Source organism: Hemicordylus capensis, chromosome 1 (assembly GCF_027244095.1).
Source record: "Hemicordylus capensis ecotype Gifberg chromosome 1, rHemCap1.1.pri, whole genome shotgun sequence".
NCBI classification, from domain to species: Eukaryota; Metazoa; Chordata; class Lepidosauria; order Squamata; family Cordylidae; genus Hemicordylus; species Hemicordylus capensis.
In genome coordinates, this window is record NC_069657.1 from 389,084,654 (window position 1) to 389,102,912 (window position 18,259).

Consider the following 18,259-nt stretch of genomic DNA (forward strand, 5'->3'; position numbering starts at 1 on the left):
TTTTCATAAAAATGATGTTGTTATTACAAGAAGAGCAAGGTCCAATATCATGCTAATAAAAGTTTTACAAGGCAAATTGTACAAGAAAAGGCTGCTTATCTTAATCTAGCCAAAAAAGTAGCTGTCGTGCCAAACTTTTTACATTTTTAAAAAAGGATGCCAAAGAACAACTGTCTCCAAGAACAAGATGCATATTTAGCCATGAGGAAAACCTGCCTTACTACAAGAGCAGTCCAGCAATCTAGATAGATTGGGACTATCCTATCGTATTTACCCTTTAAAAAGTAGAGGTTAAATACAGGTTATACCTGCATTTACTTGAAAGGAACAAGATTCTGAATTTAAGATGACCTCCTGATTTCTAATATAAAAACCCAGTCTTGGATTCAGGTAAATATAGTATTTAGACTTTTTAATAGGAAACATTTAGACACTTGTTAAGAGTTCCACATCCAGATACTGTAAAGCAATTTGTATATGAATCTTCTCATATTCTGTCCAACACACACAGTAGGTTTAAAGTCAACATAGCAGCATTCCATGAAGTACACAATGAAATTGCTGATTTTGCTATATATTCACTCCTTAAATAACTTAACACAACCCAGTGAGGAAATATGGACAAAGTATTGTCAGACAAAAAGCATTTCAATTTTTCAGAATAAAAAAATTGTTTTCAAACTTAGTGGTCAACATATTCCCCCCCTATATTTTCAAATAATGTAAGCAAACATACATTTAACAATTGCAAAAGAAAGTAAAATGAACTCAGCTGCAGAACAAAAGAATCTTTATTCCCTTCTCCACATTTATTGTGACAGTTTCTGAAGTAACCATTTTGAAATGTTTGAGACAAAAGTATCTCAAAAAACAAAAAGCAAATTAGAACAAAATAAGCAAGAGGATATGTCAAATTAGAACCCATAAGCAACAAGGTGAATCCCTTAATGTAAGGTTTTGACAGTCATGATGAACCCAATTTGTTAGATGCTGCAAATGATCTTTAAGCTGCCAGACATATAAATATAAACTCTTTTAAAAAGTGAATATTTTGTTTAAATTCAAGCAACATGAAGGACCAAAAGGAAGAAAATACTTTAATGTGTTTTTCTCCATCAACATTATTATTATTATTATTTATTATTTTTTACATTTATATCCCGCTCTTCCTCCAAGGAGCCCAGAGCGGTAGTACATACTTAAGTTTCTCCTCACAACAACCTTGTGAAGTAGGTTAAGCTGAGAGAGAAGTGACTGGCCCAGAGTCACCCAGCAAATATCATGGCTGAATGGGGATTTGAACTCTGGTCTCCCCGGTCCTAGTCCAGCACTCTAACCACTACCCACGCTGGCATGCAGCAAAGTAGGAGGCATTTGTAGAATGGAGCCCAGAGGGAAGGAATAAAAAGCATGAAAATTTTATCTAAGCTAGGCAAAATGCTTGGGACACTGTAAAAAAGAAAAATACACAAACTATGACTGACACACAATTTTTAAAAATCAACTTAAGCACAAGTAAATAAATCTAGAAATCATGACAGTGCTTACGTTTCATAGACACAAACTAGAATAAAAGTAACAACTTAAATTAAGGACAAAGTCAATAGAGATGCATGTATTCTTAAGAACAATTCAAGTGTTACACTGTGCAACAGTCACTAGAACTGCTTTGCTGTTTGGGCCTCTCAAACATCTCGGATTTCAAAGCTGCTTGCCATGTGGACAATCCCATTCTATGGGGTACCCATAATAGCCACGAGAATGAGCCACAATGATATATAGATAGTCTCCACAAGTTTAGGGTAAACATGACTTCCACATATATGGCTCTTGCAACAAATGCCATTTCCTATAGTCTCATCATGACTGTGTAATATTTAAACCAGCCCTTTGCGTACTACCCTAAGGATGTGTGCCCTGAATGCAATAACTTGTGTGATTGTTTAGCTTCTACATTCATTTTTGAATGGGTGGCAGAAAATTAATTTGTGCCTCTATATGTGTTTTAAAGAATGCAAACTGTGCTGGAACACCATATCAGATTGAAGAGGTTAGATAAATGCAGAAAACGTAAAAAGTAAGTAAGTGTAGACATAAAAACGTTTGGAAAACATCTGCTTCTCCACAACCACCACCGCCAATTGTTCTCTCTCTCTCTCTCTCTCTCTCTCTCTCTCTCACACACACACACACACACACACACACACACACTCACACACACTCACACACACTCACACTCACACGTTGATCAAAATATGACAAATATGTAGAGATTCTCAATTGGTCTGGTAGAACTCAGGTACTCAATATGAGATGAGTCTCCGATATCATACCAGCTGCTGGTCTATCTATTCAAATTTAGGCATGGCGAACAAGACTGCATGGACAGGCCAGTTGAGGATTTTAGATTACAACTGTGTCAAAATAATAGTATGTTATAATATACAAATACTTTACCTCATACATGATTTGTCCTGATGCTAAACGCCTTCTGTCACTGAAGGCCAACTGCAGTAGATGTAAACTAACAACATCCCCTTCACTAGAATGAAATAAATTACAATGTGTTAGTACAGAACTTAATACTGCTATTATTTCTCAGTTAGTCAATCGCCACTTACTTCAAAAATCACCAAGGTGTTTTTAAGAATGAGCTTCAAGCACATTAGATTAGTTAAAGATGCCTTTTGAGAACAGAAAGGCTCGTCTGCTCATTCATGCCCTTTCCCCCTATTCCTGCAGCCCTGATCCTCCAGAGAAAATGTCTGGAGGGCACAGGAAGCTGCAGTAAGTAAGGAAGGCACAAACACATCTCATAGTTTGAGTGGAACTCTGCTTGTGCTTCTCTGGTGCCAATCCATTTAACTGCATAGCACCTACACTGCTTAATTACACCCCCCCCCCCCCCCAAACACACGTAGTGAACCCTATCCAATTGAGGCTGCAGATACTCTTGACACACAACACTTTCCATATTCATTTTAATGGAAATAGTTATCTGCATTAATACTCCTTTAATCACATGCACTGCCCTCCCCACAAAGGACTGGAGACTTGTACATGCAGGAGATCTGCATACACATTAAGTTTTCCACAGAACTCTAGAATAAAACATATTACAGTTCTATAGTGCCTTTACCACTGAAACTTAAAATGAAGTGTCTCAAAGATGTTCTGAAAAGGATATTCAATTTGTAATCCATCTATCTTTTCTAGATGAAGCAGACAGGTTCTTAATAAGCTAGATGGAACACTCAATATTAAGACCTACAGCTTTCTGCAACATTCACAGATCTAGCTAAATACCAACTTAGATCCTAACATTCCTTCTGTAAATGGAATAGAATACTGTAGGGAAGTGCATGGAACCGATGGGAGGTGGTTCGGAGATTGGGGGGCATACCTTTAAGAGCGGGGGAGAGTGCCCTTACCGCTCCCGTCACATTTTCCCTGCCGACACTCCACTGAAGAAGTCCCCACCGGGGCGGCAGCATACATCACTGCCGCCCCGGTGTCCTCCTCGGCCGGAAGTACCCAGTGCGTGGGCATGTCGTGCTTGCACATGTCAGGGACTTCAATGGCACATGACGAGGATTTCTTCAATGGAGCACCGGCAAATGAAATGCAGGAGGAGGAATAAGGGCACCCTCCCCCAAAGGTATGCCCCTGGGCTTTGAACCGGCAGAACCGCTGGTCAATTCAACTGGTTTGGAGACTGATAAAGGGCCTCCAAACTGGTTCTGTGCACATCCCTGGAGTACTGTTCACTGAAAGAGGCTTTCCCATCACTTCCTTCTTCAGCCCCTTGTGCCCCCTCCACTGCCCCACATCCCGCTCCTGAGGGCAACCCCTCCAAAAGAAGATGGCAGGTGACTCAGGAGACTGTGGTAAGAAGAGTACAGTGAAAAAACTGCCCTAGGCAAACAGATGCGCCTTTCATTTTCACAAGAGAGCCTTAGATACAAACCACAATTAAACCGTTTCCTAAAATTATTCTTCCTTTCATTTTTCATCAGCTGGTAAATTTATTCAGTTGCATGTGGTAGGCAGCAGATAGACACACAAATGTAGACACACATACACTTCTTCTCTAGCTTTTGATTATTACAGAGACCCTAATTCTGTGCCTATAATTAACAGTTTTGAAGAAAAAGCAATAGGACTATCAAAGGCTGGTGTTTGGAAAAAGATTAGATAATCCTGCATGCAAGTCCAATTGACCAATTCTTTGTCAAAGCAAGAGTGAACTACTTCTTGTGCACGATGCATGCTGCTAAGATTGTTTGGATACAAGTTTACTGTACTAAATTTTACTGTACTAAATTTACTGAACTGTTTACTGTACTAAATTTTACTGTACTAAATTTACTGAACTGTCTTCACCCACCTTTCTTGTGTTGACTGAATAGCCCACAAGTAACAACAATTGCGAGGATCATTTTCAGGTTCTTGAAAGGTAACAGCATACACAGGAATTCTACCTCCTTCTAACTGGGAATGGTACCTAAATAAGAGGGAGTGGGAAGATGACAGGGAAAGAGATACATCTGTAGGTCTGTTTCTCCAGTTCATACAACATTGTATTTTCATTTTATATCTTTTAATAATGGAAATGTTTAATTTTTTATTTCACATAAATCTAGTTGGCACACTTTTACTCCATCTGCAGAATCAAAATCTATATCAGCAAAAGGTATTTGGTACTGTTAGCAAACACATAATCCATTTTATTGTAGCACTTCCTCATGTAGATCACTCAAGCGAGCCTTATGCTGAACACTTGTACGAGTGTAGTATACGCAGGTACACTTGTTGAATGCAGGTAAAGCAGTACGCTTCCCTATCAGTACTATGCATTTGAACAGCCTGTACCCAAGTTCACTTTTAAAATGAATGCAGGCACAGATATTCACACAAAAACATGTATGAGTGTACAAACCTCTATAATGTGTGCCGTCAAGTCGGTGTAGACTCCTGGCGACCACAAAGCCCTGTGGTTTTTCTTTGGTAGGAGGGGTTTACCACTGCCATGTCCCGCACAGTATGAGACAATGCCTTTCAGCATCTTCCTATATTGCTGCTGCCCGATATAGGTGTTTCCCATAGTCTGGGAAACATACAGCAGGGATTCGAACTGGCAACCTCTGGCTTGCTAGGCAAGTCATTTCCTGCTGCACCATTAGGTGGCTTTTGTACTAACCTCTATATACTTATTCAATATAGTGTCTGAACAGGGCTATCTGTCCGATAAAGTGTTAAATTCAGCCTGCACTAAAGCATCAAATAGTCACATGGAATAAGCACCCCTAATGTCTACTATTCAATATTTAGCTTTAATGGAAGCAGCTTTCACCCCATCTTTTCAGTAATGGAGGCAAAAGAAACCTTATTGGAATAAGTGTTACCTAGAGGCACCTCAGAATCAGACAACTACTCAAATAGAGAAATATAATTTCAAGTTGGACGTTTTTATCTGCCCTCCCCACCAGTTTTAAAAATAAGTTATGGTTTTACAAGTAATATTCCCCGCTTCGTAAAACAGATTAAACAGAACACATAATTACCTTTATATTTTTCTTCTACTACTCAAAGTTTATTTATTTTTTAATGCCTTCAAGACATTGCATGCGGTGCCAGAAATCAATCTGGCAATTGCATTCTACACTATCTGTAGTTTCCAAATACTTATCAAAGGCAGCCCCACATAGAACACATTGCAATAATCCAAACATAATGTGACTGAGGCACGGTTACAGAGACCAGATCAGCCTTTGAGGAATGTTGTACAGCCCTATCCATATTCAAGTTAAACTGAAAAACAGGTTGCTCACCTGTAACCTATGATTTGGAGGAGATCCGTTGACATCCATAAGTATGGGATTCTGCGTCTGCGCAGTAACTACGCGGTAGCAATACCGCAGCTTATCGAGGCGTCCATGCCCTGCCTCCACGCCTATAGTGTGCTATTTAAAGGTGGGTTGGGCACCATGTTCCTCAGTTCTTGGATGACTTCCATGAAGGACAACCATACAGATAAGCAGATGAGTTCATCAGTATCAATGGAGAAAAAGGGCATGCACACAAGTATGCACATAGCAGGGCACTACTGCAGAGGAGTGGTCCGGGAAGGTCTTACGGATGTTGATGGATCTCTTCCAGATCATAAGCTACAGGTGAGCAACCTGTTTATCTGGATCAAGATCCATACGTATGGGTGTTCAGCAAGCTCTCCTTGGAGAAGGGTACAGCAGTGATTATTGCAACACCCGTTTCAGAACGCATCTCACGAAGTTCGCCTTAGTAGCAGAGCGCATATCTATGGCATAATGCTTTATAAAGGGCAACTCTGTGGACCATGTAGCTGCCTTGCAGATGTCCGTGAAAGCAACCCTTGAAAAGTGTGCAGCTGATGAAGCATAGGCCCGAGTGGAGTGGGCCTTGATTGCCTCTGATGGATTCTTGTTTAGCAATTTGCAGGTGAGCAAGATGAATTTGAAAGTATCGGGAGTAGAAAACCGTCTGGCTCTGAGCCTACTGCATGGTGATATTGCTTCCTTCAACAACAGCTGCTGTACCTCCTCTCTCAATATCAGTGTTTCGGGGGTAAACTTCACACCCATGAAAGGAGGAATCTCTTTGAACTCCATCACGTAGCCTGTCATGATTATGCGCAAGACCCACCGGTCTGATGTTATACGTTGCCATGCTGGGGCATGGCTTGCGAGTTTGATGGTAACTCTGGCTGGTGTCAAGGAGATGGTGTTCCTCATGTGAGTGTTTATTGGTTTGGTGTTTGTGCTCTTGTGAGGAAGTGTGGTCTGATTTTCAGGTGGGCTCTGCTCCAGTTCAAAGCTGCTGCTTGGATTGTTGTGTGGCCCGGTTGATTAGACAATGTATTGTCTACACCCCTTATATGGATCAGTCAGAAAGATCTGGTTCACAATGCACCAGTTCCATATTTGCAAACTCAAATTACACAGTGAGTGAGATACTGTTCCACCTTGCTTGCCCACCAATTCAAGGACTCCAGAATGGAATTGGGAACTGCTAGAAGCATATGTGGGCTGTCCACATTGGGGTGGAATGCTGACAGGTACCATAGTTGCAGCCTTCATATTCATAGGCGGCCATACCGAACTGTTGATGTGCAAGAGAATTTGAAAAGGTATTAACCTTTTGAATAGGATTTGCATGGAGTGCCATTATCAATGTTGAAATCCTTTGATCCTTAGGAGGAATGCTCTTTGCTGCTCCATGTCAATCACAGCTTGTATTTACTGTAATCTCTTGACAGCAGTGTTCCCTCTAAGTTGTGCGCACATATGCATGCTGACAAGGTTTTTTTAATATCTGCTCAGATAATTTTAGACCCCGCTGAGATTGAATCAGGAAGGCCCAATTCTGAATGCATGAGTGCACACACTGCCTTGATACTGCTGCGCAGAACATAACTCATTCCACACAGAGATGAAAAAAATTAATGGGAACACTGCTTGACAGCTGTTAGATGAGACTTCATTCAGTTTATCTGGATTTCCAGCTCATTGAGGAGATATACTATACACAAGATCTGAGACTAAATCTCTTGCTCTTGGCTGTGAAAAGCCAATCATCCAGGTACGAGAAAACAGTCAACCCCTGAGTGCACAAATGTGCTGTCACTACTGCCATGAACTTTGTAAACACTCTGGGGGCTGTTGCTAGAATGAACGGCAGCATATTGTATTGATATATTTTGTTGCCCACTGTGAAGCACAGATACTTTCTGTGGTTCTCCTATATTCTGATGTGAAAGTAAGCATCTTTCAAATCTAGTGCAACCCATGTGTCCCCATGCAAAGTTAATATTAGAAAATTCTTCATATCGATGTACAGCTTCAATTACTAGATGGATTCCCCTATCCCTTGATATTTGAAAATACCAGGAGTAAAATCCCTTGTTCCAAGTTGTTCACCACACAAGGGAGATTGCTTTTCCAACAGTGTTTCCAATACATTTTCCCCATTGTTTTGACTTTGTCCATCAAGGCAGGTGTTGCTGGAGTGTATTTTATCCCGTGAAGGTTGGCCAAGTCTTGAACTCTATAACATAACCAGTCTGAGTAATACTTAAAACCCACCAGTCTGATATTATGCAGTGCCATGAATAAGCATGACTTGCCAGCTTGATGGAATGTGCAGCATTGATGGATGGTGGTAATGTTATTGTTGGGCTGTTGGACAGTGGAGGTGGACAGGCAGAATGACCAAAGATGTTGCTTTGAGACAAAAGACAATGCTTCTATTTTCTCCTTCATGTCTTGCTGGAGATTTGACAAACACAATCATGCATTTCTACATAAAGTGATAGCAATTAAAGTGCAAGATTCTGTTTCTACAAGATTCTTAACATTACTAAACTGTTGATGAGTAACCACTGTAGTCTTCGAATAGATGTCTGCAATTATTTTCTCAAATTCTTCTGGTGAAAATTTACAACGAACTTGAAAAAGGTAATCCCACAAAAAATGGGTGTACTTAGATAAGCATGCCATGTAGTTTGCAATTTTGAAGGAGAGGCAAGCCATAGCCTAAGTCTTCCAGTCCAGCATATCTAATTTGCATCCCTCTTTGTCAGCTGGCATTGTGCATCTCCATCCTGTCTTTGATGACACACAATCAACTACCAGAGAATTTGGAAGATGATGTTTTAGTAGAAACTCTTTTTCATCCTTTTGTCTCCCTTTTAATCCTCAGGGTCTCCCATATGGCACTTCTCCTAGATCAGGATCCTAGTCTTCATCCAGCCTTTGGCTGATGGAGGCCTGAAAGGCTGAAGCTGAAGCTCTCATTTGACTCCAGTAAGGAGAGTAGGTTATGAGCAGTATCTAGGTTTAAGGCAGATTCCATATCTTGTGCCTCTTCGGGTTCGAAAGCAATCAGGGATTGAGTTGAATGCCTCAACATCGACAGAATCAGTGCAGGAGAGGACGACATTGCATGGTGTCAAGTGTTCAGTCACAATGGCCGTGTTGCTTGATCTCCGCTCTGCATCTATCCCAGTGTTGGCATCTAGATTGTTGAGGATGCATCTGACTTATAAGTTATCGATGCCAATGTTGTAGTTTGAGATGGTATTGGTTGTTAAAGCCCTGTCGGAGATGGCATGGATGCACTCTATGTCGATGCGTGTGATTTCTCCGGCTTGGAGCTTTTATCTCTATGTTTTTTTGGAAGTGGGGCCATCTAGTCCCCATCCTAGGGCTAGCGGCTTCTTAAGAAGGCACATCAGCTTTTGAGGAGGAAGTAACCAACGTCGAGGGTTTAGACTGCATGGTGGAAGAAGCAGCCCCCGACATCGATCCCAAAAGCGAACTCAAAGCCAAAGGCAACAGAAGCATAGGAATTGCTGGACTAAGCGCTTCCTCTAAGAGCACAACTCTCAACCTTGCTGCCTTGTTCTTTAATGTTTGGTGGGAGAACGAGTTACAAACTTTGCAGAATGAGATATTATGTGCCCACTCCCACATAGCAAAGGAGACAAAGCTTGTGGTCATCTGTAGATGGGAGTTTCCCCCTACACTCCCCATACCTTTCAAAAGTAGTTTAACGCTTATCCTTAAGAGTCCATGGGGAAATAAATACTAATCAAAGCAATAGCAGACGTCCAATAAGCTCCAAGAGTGTCTGTTAGCAGTCCGAGTCAAACACAAAAAATGTTTATTTTACATTACCAAACAGCGTTAAACAGATTTGTCAGGAACAGTCCCTGGTCAAACAGATGTACAGTTATTTTACCAGAGAATCTACACTAGAATAACTTCCTAAGGAGCTGTAGCCACCAAAGGTCAGAAAGGAACTGAGGGAAATGCTGCCAAGCTTCCGAAAATAACAATCACGGAGCATGCACAGAAGGCGGTTGTTTGAACCACAAAGAGCTAAAGAATTCTACCCGAAAGGTCAGCACAGGTGCAGAACCCATATTTATGAGTGTCAGTGGATCACAATCAAGATCTATAGCTTATAGAAACCTAGTGTAAACTACTTTTTTAAAAAGATCAAAACACATACTAGACCTAATGCACATATTTTGTTTTTGAATACTTTATTGAAGAATACTTCTGTAATCAATACATCACTACACTTTTTTCTAGTTCATTAAATGAAGAACTCCAGCTCATATAAAACATACTTACTCTTTTTTCAAACTTTTCATGTTCCATAGTGAGAGATAGCCATCAGAAAACCCCACAACTAATTGGTTGCTCCTGTGCACATATGAGAGAGTTGTGACAGCAGTTCCTGACGGGTTCAGTAACTGGAAACAGAGATGTCGACCCTTCCTAGTTATAGCTTCTCTTATTTGTGGGATTTCAGGAGGGATTCCAGCAATAACTTCTAGATCTGTATAAAAAGTAGAACAAAACAAATTTACAACAAATAAAATACATGCACATTAATCCACACTTTAACATAACTGAATTACCCACAAGAACCAGTATATTGTCTTCTGTTCCGATAAATCTATGTAAGTACACATCACAAGCTGAAGGTTTACAATATAAGTGAATAATGGGAAGACACAGACTTTTAGAGAAATTCAGGGAGGAAGGGTGAAAAGAACAAGAGCTCTCTAAACTCTTTTTATTGTTTTGTCATAATTCTGACAACACAATATAGAGGTAGCCACAGATTGTTGTCATGGAAGTAACTTCTTTCCTGGATGGCCGGCACAAAATTCCCTTCTCCAAGAACAGCAGAAAGCTCCGAGGGGCAGTCTCTTATTGTATTTTATGCTGCTCTTTAGTGGGCAGCAGAAATGAGATAAACTCTTATTTCTTCTCTCTTCTGCAGAAAAAGCCTTCCAAACCACAGTCCTTTGAAAAGTAGACACACTTGGGATTTCTGTTTCAGCTTTAGGAGCAGGGAAAAGCACTTCAAATCAGTACTGGTCTACAGTCTTTCCACTGCAGACAAAGCTGAAGTCATTCTACTCCAAGCCATTCAGCCTAATAGATGGTGTGGTGAACTTACTGCTGTCCTACCATCTGCAAAAACTCATATGACGACATTCACTCTTATCTCCCTAACTGAAAATAAATCAGATACACATTGTACAGCCTAGCAGACCAAAGACAGCTAGGAAACCAAAGGAGATTGACCCTTGTAATTTTTGCAATAAGTCACATATCCTAAATACCTCATTAGGTATTTGCTAAAATATTTAACATGGCATACACACTAGGAAATGTAACTCCTTTGCTATTAAGCAGCAAGTGAATAATTTCAGAGAAGAGTAAATGCAATTTACCAGATGCTTCTACTTCATTCTGGCTACATGACAAGTCATCAAGACAAAGATCAATTAGGAGGACATGTCCAACATCTGTAACCACAGCAGCCACACCAAACAGCCACCTAAGACTCTGATGCAAGTGTTGGGTTGTCAAACTGGCTCCTCCATGGTTAATGATGGGTTCTATGGCAGTAACCTAGGAGAAAACTGAATGTTATTTAAGCTGTTTGACAAATTAAGTTCAGGATACAAATATTTCATTTTGTTTTAGAACATAAGAACAGCCCTGCTGGATCAGACCCAGTGTTCTCTCTAATTTTTTTCCACCTGTGCGCAGAATGGATTTTGTTCTGGGCGACAGTATCAAGGCAGTGTGTGTACATATATATTCAGAGTGGGACCATCCTAATTCAATGTGAGCAGGATCTAAAATTAACTGAGCGGACATAAAAAAGCTTGTGTGCGCACGCCTTAGAGGGAACACTGATCAGACCCAGCAGGTATTTCATTTAGATAAGCAATACTGTCCAGGGCTGCTTAGACTGTGGCCAAACTTGACAGAAGGAATGCCAGAGTTAGAGCCATCTATTGTACTTTTGTTGCTATTGTTCACAGACAGGGGGGTTTACCTGCCAACTGGAAATAATAGAATTGTTCTGTTCTCAATGCCAGCAGAAGAGATGTAACCACAGTCAGAGTCACTAACAAGTACTCGAAAACAAGTGGAATTATTATTTAGTTTTCCCAGTGAAAATGGGTTTTACTGGGACGTTAACACTATCAGAAAAGAGTCAGTTACATGAAGAGCTAAAAGTTTAAGCGTGCCATTAAACATGGCTATTTTTTACAGGGGTTCATACCATGAGAAAATAGTTCTGTTCTGTCTATACTGTACAGAATATACATTTTTGGTTAGCTGGATAAGAATGGCCATCTATTTTAGTAGCAACGAAGCTTTCCCCAAAGTTATTAGGGGTGAAGCCCTTCCTTTTCCAAAAGACTTTTAATTCTGCTGTTTGATTAATTAGGAAGGCAACAATTATTTCAATAAATTTTTCTCTTTTTTATATCATTCATACATATATTGTAAGCCATTTTCATATTCAATGTGAAAGCATTAAATATGAAGCAGGATATACTGTATTTTACGGACTATAAGACGCTACGGACTATAAGACGCACCTTAATTTTAATCCAGTTTTTCTGAGTTTTAACATATTAAACTGTTAAAACATATAAGACGCACCTGAATTTTGGCGGATATTTTTTGAGGAAAAAAGTGAGTCTTATAGTCCATAAAATACGGTATGTGAGTTTATATTGTTTGAGAACATTTTGAAGCTAATGATTTACTAAAAGCCATTCATGTGTAAGTTGACTACAATTGTTTCTGCACACTAATAAAGTCAATGATGTGCCTTTTGTAAAGTAGTGCTGGTCAGAAAGCTAAGAAAACTCTTAGTATTCAAGCCACTGTGTGGTGCAGGACACCATTCTGCTAGAACACAAGTGACCTAATAAAATGCCTCCAGATGGTATCCTCTCTGTATAGGTGTAGACAACCTTGGCACTCCAGCTCTTAAACTGTGGCCAGGATGACAGGAGTTGCAGTTCAACAACAGCTGGAGGGCCAAGGCTGCCTACTCCTGTCATATACAACCATTTCTGGACTCTGCTTCCATTTTCAGATCCAAGTCAAGGTTGCTTTTTTGAAGAGAGTTTTTCTAGCATTAGAGTAAACTTCACAAAAAAACTTTGACTTCCAAGAACATATCTGGAAACCACTATTTTTTTTGTCAAAAGCAATAACTGGAGATAATGTGATTAAGCCCTCTCAACAAGAATATTTTGTACTTCCAAATACTGTAATTATTTATATAGCTGATTAAGACTATTCAAAAGAAAAAGTGGCTATTCACATACTACTTGGTCCTCTAGATTCTACCCAGCATAAGACGGAGCAAACCTGTGTATTCTTCCCTCTAGCATCACTTATTCCAGCACCACTTCCTTTACTGCAGAAAAATGCTGCAGGAGAGTCCATGTTTATTTGAACATGGGATCTCTGTGACCCTGAAAGCAGCATGCGGCCTCAAACCTAATACAGCAGACCTTGGCACATTTTGACAAAAAAAATTAACACTATCCCTTGCTCCATGGGGTAGAGGGGTGGACCCCTACCTAGCTTGCATGCTATACCTCCTGGTTGCAACCATCTGGCTCAGGCAGACAATGGATTAATGTGACCAAGAGGCGTGAGCAAGGAAATGGGGGCAGGTTGCTGCCTCCTCCTCCTGGTTGAGTTAATCCCTTACCTACCTGAGCCAGACAAATGTAACCAGGAATAGGAAAGAACAACCTGCCCCTGCCTTGCTTGCTCACTCCTCCTGGTCACATCCACCCATCGACTGGCTCAGGTGCCACAGTGAGCTGGCACCTGGGAATTAGCAAGTCCTCTGATACGGACTATGAGAGTTATTTGGACTCAGGGCAAAACATTACAGAACCCCACTATAAGGCTGCCTCAAAGTGGTTACCCTCATCACCTACTAGCCTATGACTTAAAAGCTTAGTCAGCAGAAAATTATGTTTCATACTCGCTAGTCCACCCCAAAAAAATCCTTTTTGTGGGCATTATACGATAGTGAGAATTTATGAATAGTTCATGAATTTTCTTGGAAAGGTGTCACAGGTGAGACTAAATTGATCCATCTTTTAATGAGAGTTCTAATTTCAGTAATTTTGAGAGGTGACCTGCCATGGCTCTCATAGTTGGCTATGAAACAGAAAGAAGACTACACTTTTGCAGAAGTGTGCTAATTAACAGCAATAGGTACCCTCCAGGTTCCAAGCTCTCATCACTGTCACTGTGTGCAGCACCTAATTAAAAATATCCATTCTAAAATCCTAAAGACCAAAAATGCCAAATAAGTGAATGAGCAGGTTTTGCACAAATTTCAACTACAAAGGATTGAATATGCTTAGTGTTTGTTTTTTAAACATTTATATCCCGCTCTTCTTCCAAGGAGCCCAGAGCGGTGTACTACATACTTGAGTTTCACAACAACCCTGTGAAGTAGGTTGGGCTGAGAGAGAAGTGACTGGCCCAGAGTCACCCAGCTAGTATCATGGCTGAATGGGGATTTGAATTCGGGTCTTCCCGGTCCTAGTCCAGCACTCTAACCACTACACCACACTAGCTCTTGACCATAAAACAGGCCTGCATAACCTAAGGCCCGGGGGCAGGGGCGCAGATCTGGCCCACAGGGACTATTTTACTGGCCCTCAGATATCCTGCAGCTACACAGGAACTGGAAACTGCCTTACAGAACCACCATATGCATTCTCAGAAATACGTTCCATGGTGCACCCAGTGAGGCATACTCCCATGTAACCATGCCTAGGATTGCAGCCTGAAAACAACAGAGATTTAAGGAGAGAGGACTTGACATTGGTTTGGGGCTGGCATGCACTCCAGGAGCACCACTGACTGAGCAGGAACAGGATCTATTTTCTGGCCACTATCTTTGGTTAAAACTATGGGTCCCTTGACAGGTGAATAGACCCACAAGTAACTAATAATATATATTTTTAATTTTAACGTAATAATGTGCTTAAAATTGGCCTTGGCCTCTGCACGCCAAGCTGTGGATGGTTCTGGCCCAGCAGGGCATTTGAATTGTGCAACCATGCTATAAAACAAAGCTTAAGAAAAATTCCAATCTAGCTTGATTTCTGCTGCCAACTCTGATGTAAGCAAAGTAGATTTACTGGTTAAGAGGATGGTGAAGAAAATGACAAACACCAAGGTGAAAATTTTTCAGAAAAATCACTGTTTATACAAGCAATACTGAGCTTGAGGCAATAAATCGTCATCTCATTTAGAATACCAAACTATATAAATAAAGCAACACAGTACTAGGGATATACTAGCCTGACATACTCTTGGAATGCAAAAGAGCAGGAGGAAGCAGGGTCTGCCCTAGTTTGCCTTTGGCTGGGTGGTTCCATGTGAGCACTGTGTTGCAAGATATTCCCCTTAGGGGATGGTGCTGTAGCTCAGTGGTAGAGCATCTGCTGAGAGCAGGAGAGCTGGTCTTGTGCAATCAAGCATGAATTGTCTCCTTTGGTAAGCAGGGTCTGCCCCGGTTTGCATTTGGATGGGAGATTGTGTGTGAGCACTGTAAGGTATTCCTGTTAGGGGATAGGGCTACTCTGGGAAGTACATTCTTGTAGGCAGAAGGTTCCATGTTTCTCCCTGGCAGTTCCAAGATAGGGCTGAGAGAGACTCCTGTCTGCAACTTTGGAGAAGCCGCTGCCAGACAATACTGAGCTAGATGGACCAATGGTATCAACAGAAAGGAACATTGGTCTTACTGTGAAGGGTTCTTTTCCCCTGCGTCTGGAGCCTCTCATTAATGGGTTGTACAGTGAGCATGTTCCAGACAGGACTAGAATTTCTAAGGCTTGCTTCCTGCCACTAGCAGGGTGCCTGATCCCAGTTCTGGGTCTGAAGTGAAGAGCGACACTATAGAAAGAGACGCCTAGATGGCTGTAGGAAAGGAAGAACCACCATCTACTAGAACAGTAATATTAGAGAAGAAAAAACACAATAGTAAAACAGACAACTGAAGGTAATCTATGACTAGGATCCCCAGGAGCTGACTCCACCCAAGTGAAACAAATCCCATACCTCCCTTTAACTCTCAATTAGAACTAGAAAAAACAGTACATCTGGGAGGCATAAGGAGCTCCAGACAGACAAAAAAAGAACTCGTCATGGTAAGACCCATGTTCCCTTTCCCCCTGCGTTGGAGCTCCTCATTAATGGGATATGCCCAAGCAGAATGAAACAAAGGGAAGGGAGGATGTACTCACACCATCTGCTGCAGCACACTACGGCCAACGGCTGCTTGGTCAAGAGAAAAAGAATATTTTATAGTGGCAGATGAATGAGGTAATGGAAGCCCACATAGCAGCCTTGCAGATGTCCAGAAGGCGAGCATGAGCTGAGAAAGCCGCTGTGCTATGGGTAGTGTGCTAATATTTCCCCTGGTACTAGAAGATTATGGGTGTGGTAGGCCAGGATTATTCAGCCTTTGATCCATCTGGAAAGAGTAGTCTTGGAGACCTTATGACCCACCGAGGCAGGACAAAAAGGAACGAACAGTAAATCACAATTGCATACATGTTCTGTGCGCTTGAGATATATCCGCAGGGCCTACAGACATCCAGCTTGTGCCAAAGCTTCTCCTTATGGTGGACCAGAGACGGACAGAAGGATGGGAGAATGACATCTTGGGAATCATGATACGCTGTATTAACTTTTGGAAAGAAGCAGGATCTTAGGACCACCAAGACTTGTTGAAAAATACATAACCCCTTGCACACCAAGAGAGCCCCTAGCTCAGAAACTCTCCTGGTGGACGTGATGGGAACTAAAAAGAGAACCTTGTAAGAAAGCAGCTTCATACTAACAGAAACCAGATGTTCAAAAGGAGGCTGAGTTAAAGCATTAATCACCCTGTTCGCATTCCAGAAAGGAAAGTGCTGGTCAGGAAGAGGTGCTAAATTGGAAGCTCCTCTCAGAAATCTAGACACATGTGAAGGAAGCAACAAAGTGCTCGTATCTGAAATATCTAGCATGGATGCTAAGGCAGAGAAGCCTGTCTTCGCAGGGCATTAGGATGCAGATGAAGGTCCAGCCCCTCCTGAATGAAGAAAGGCCAAAACCTCCAGTACCTCCGAAGATCCAGGCGTTTGCAGGCAGACCACCTTGAAAAGGTGGCCAACGAGGTCTGATAGATCCATTGAGTCTACAGGTGTCATGAAGCGAGGATAGTAGTATCCTGAACCAGCTTCAGATATCCTTGGCTACAAGGCTTCCGCGCTCAACGTTCAGGCGCAGAGCTGGAGCCATTCTGACTGGGTGCAGCAAGGACACTATGACAACAAATCCCTGCAGAGGGGAAAGACGCCACAGAGGACGGATGGAGAAGTGAACTAGCTCTGAAAACTATGGCCTCCTTGGCCAATGTGGAGCCATCAGGATCAGTTGTGCCTGTTCTGTCGCCATCTTTTGGATGACGTTTGCAATGATGGCTGTGGGTGGGAAGGCGTAAAGAAGACAATTGGGCCAGGCAGCTGTGAGATCATCAGTTGCTTCTGCCAGAGAAGACTGGAACCTGGAGAACAACCGAAGAAGTTGGTTACTGAGCCGAGATGCAAACAGATCTACTTCCGGAACCCTCAAGTGTTGGACCATCTGTTGAAAAACCTGCGGGTGTACAGACCATCCACAGGGTCCACCACTTGTTGGCTGAGCCAGTCTGCTTGCGTGTTGTTCACCCCACTGAGATGTTCTGCAGTGATGGATGTCAGACATTTCTCTGCTCATAAAAATAGATTGCCTCCACCATCAGAAGCCTCGAATGTGTGCCGTCCTTGCGATAGATGTGGGCCTTGGTCGTGATGTCTGTGCAGAGCAATACATGAACGCCCCGCAGAAAAGGACATCTGTTAGGCTGGCATCTGTTGTGACGACAATTCTCTGAGGAGCAGTTAGAGGCAGACCCTTGTTGATCGCTGGAGAAAGCCACCACAGGAAGGATTCTGACTTTTTGAGACAGCTGTATCTGCTGGTGGGTCCCCGCCATGATATGGCCCAGGTGTGGGAGGAGCCACTGCAGCGGACAAGAGTGCTACCTTGTCCATGGTGTGCACTCTATGCAGGCCACCATAGGCCCCAGGATCTGTGTCAGGAGCATTAAGTCCACTGAATGTAGACATAAAAGGGCAATGCCCTTGATCTTGTGTTCCTCTGGAAGAGAAATCAAACCCTGCGCCATACCGAACACTGTTCCTAGGTGCTAGAGAATCTGTGATGGGTACAGATGACTCGTCCGAATTGACCACGAATGCATGATTCTGCAAGCATTGAAATGTGAGGCTCACCACTGTGTGGGCCTGACAGTGCGATGGGGC

At 42.0% G+C, this 18,259-nt stretch overlaps 1 protein-coding gene across 4 annotated transcripts in view; it reads right to left on the minus strand.

Annotated features, from left to right (window-relative positions):
- The window catches only part of AHCTF1 (AT-hook containing transcription factor 1), a 133,155-nt gene that overhangs the window by 93,767 nt on the left and 21,129 nt on the right, over positions 1 to 18,259 (minus strand). For all 4 annotated transcript variants that reach the window (XM_053302457.1, XM_053302448.1, XM_053302466.1 and 1 more), the window contains exons 4-7: positions 11,291 to 11,471; positions 10,176 to 10,383; positions 4,388 to 4,504; positions 2,458 to 2,542 (exon numbers count right to left, since the gene is read on the minus strand). In XM_053302457.1, the coding sequence (XP_053158432.1) occupies positions 2,458 to 2,542; positions 4,388 to 4,504; positions 10,176 to 10,383; positions 11,291 to 11,471 (591 nt within the window). The remainder of the gene's footprint in view (positions 1 to 2,457; positions 2,543 to 4,387; positions 4,505 to 10,175; positions 10,384 to 11,290; positions 11,472 to 18,259) is intronic.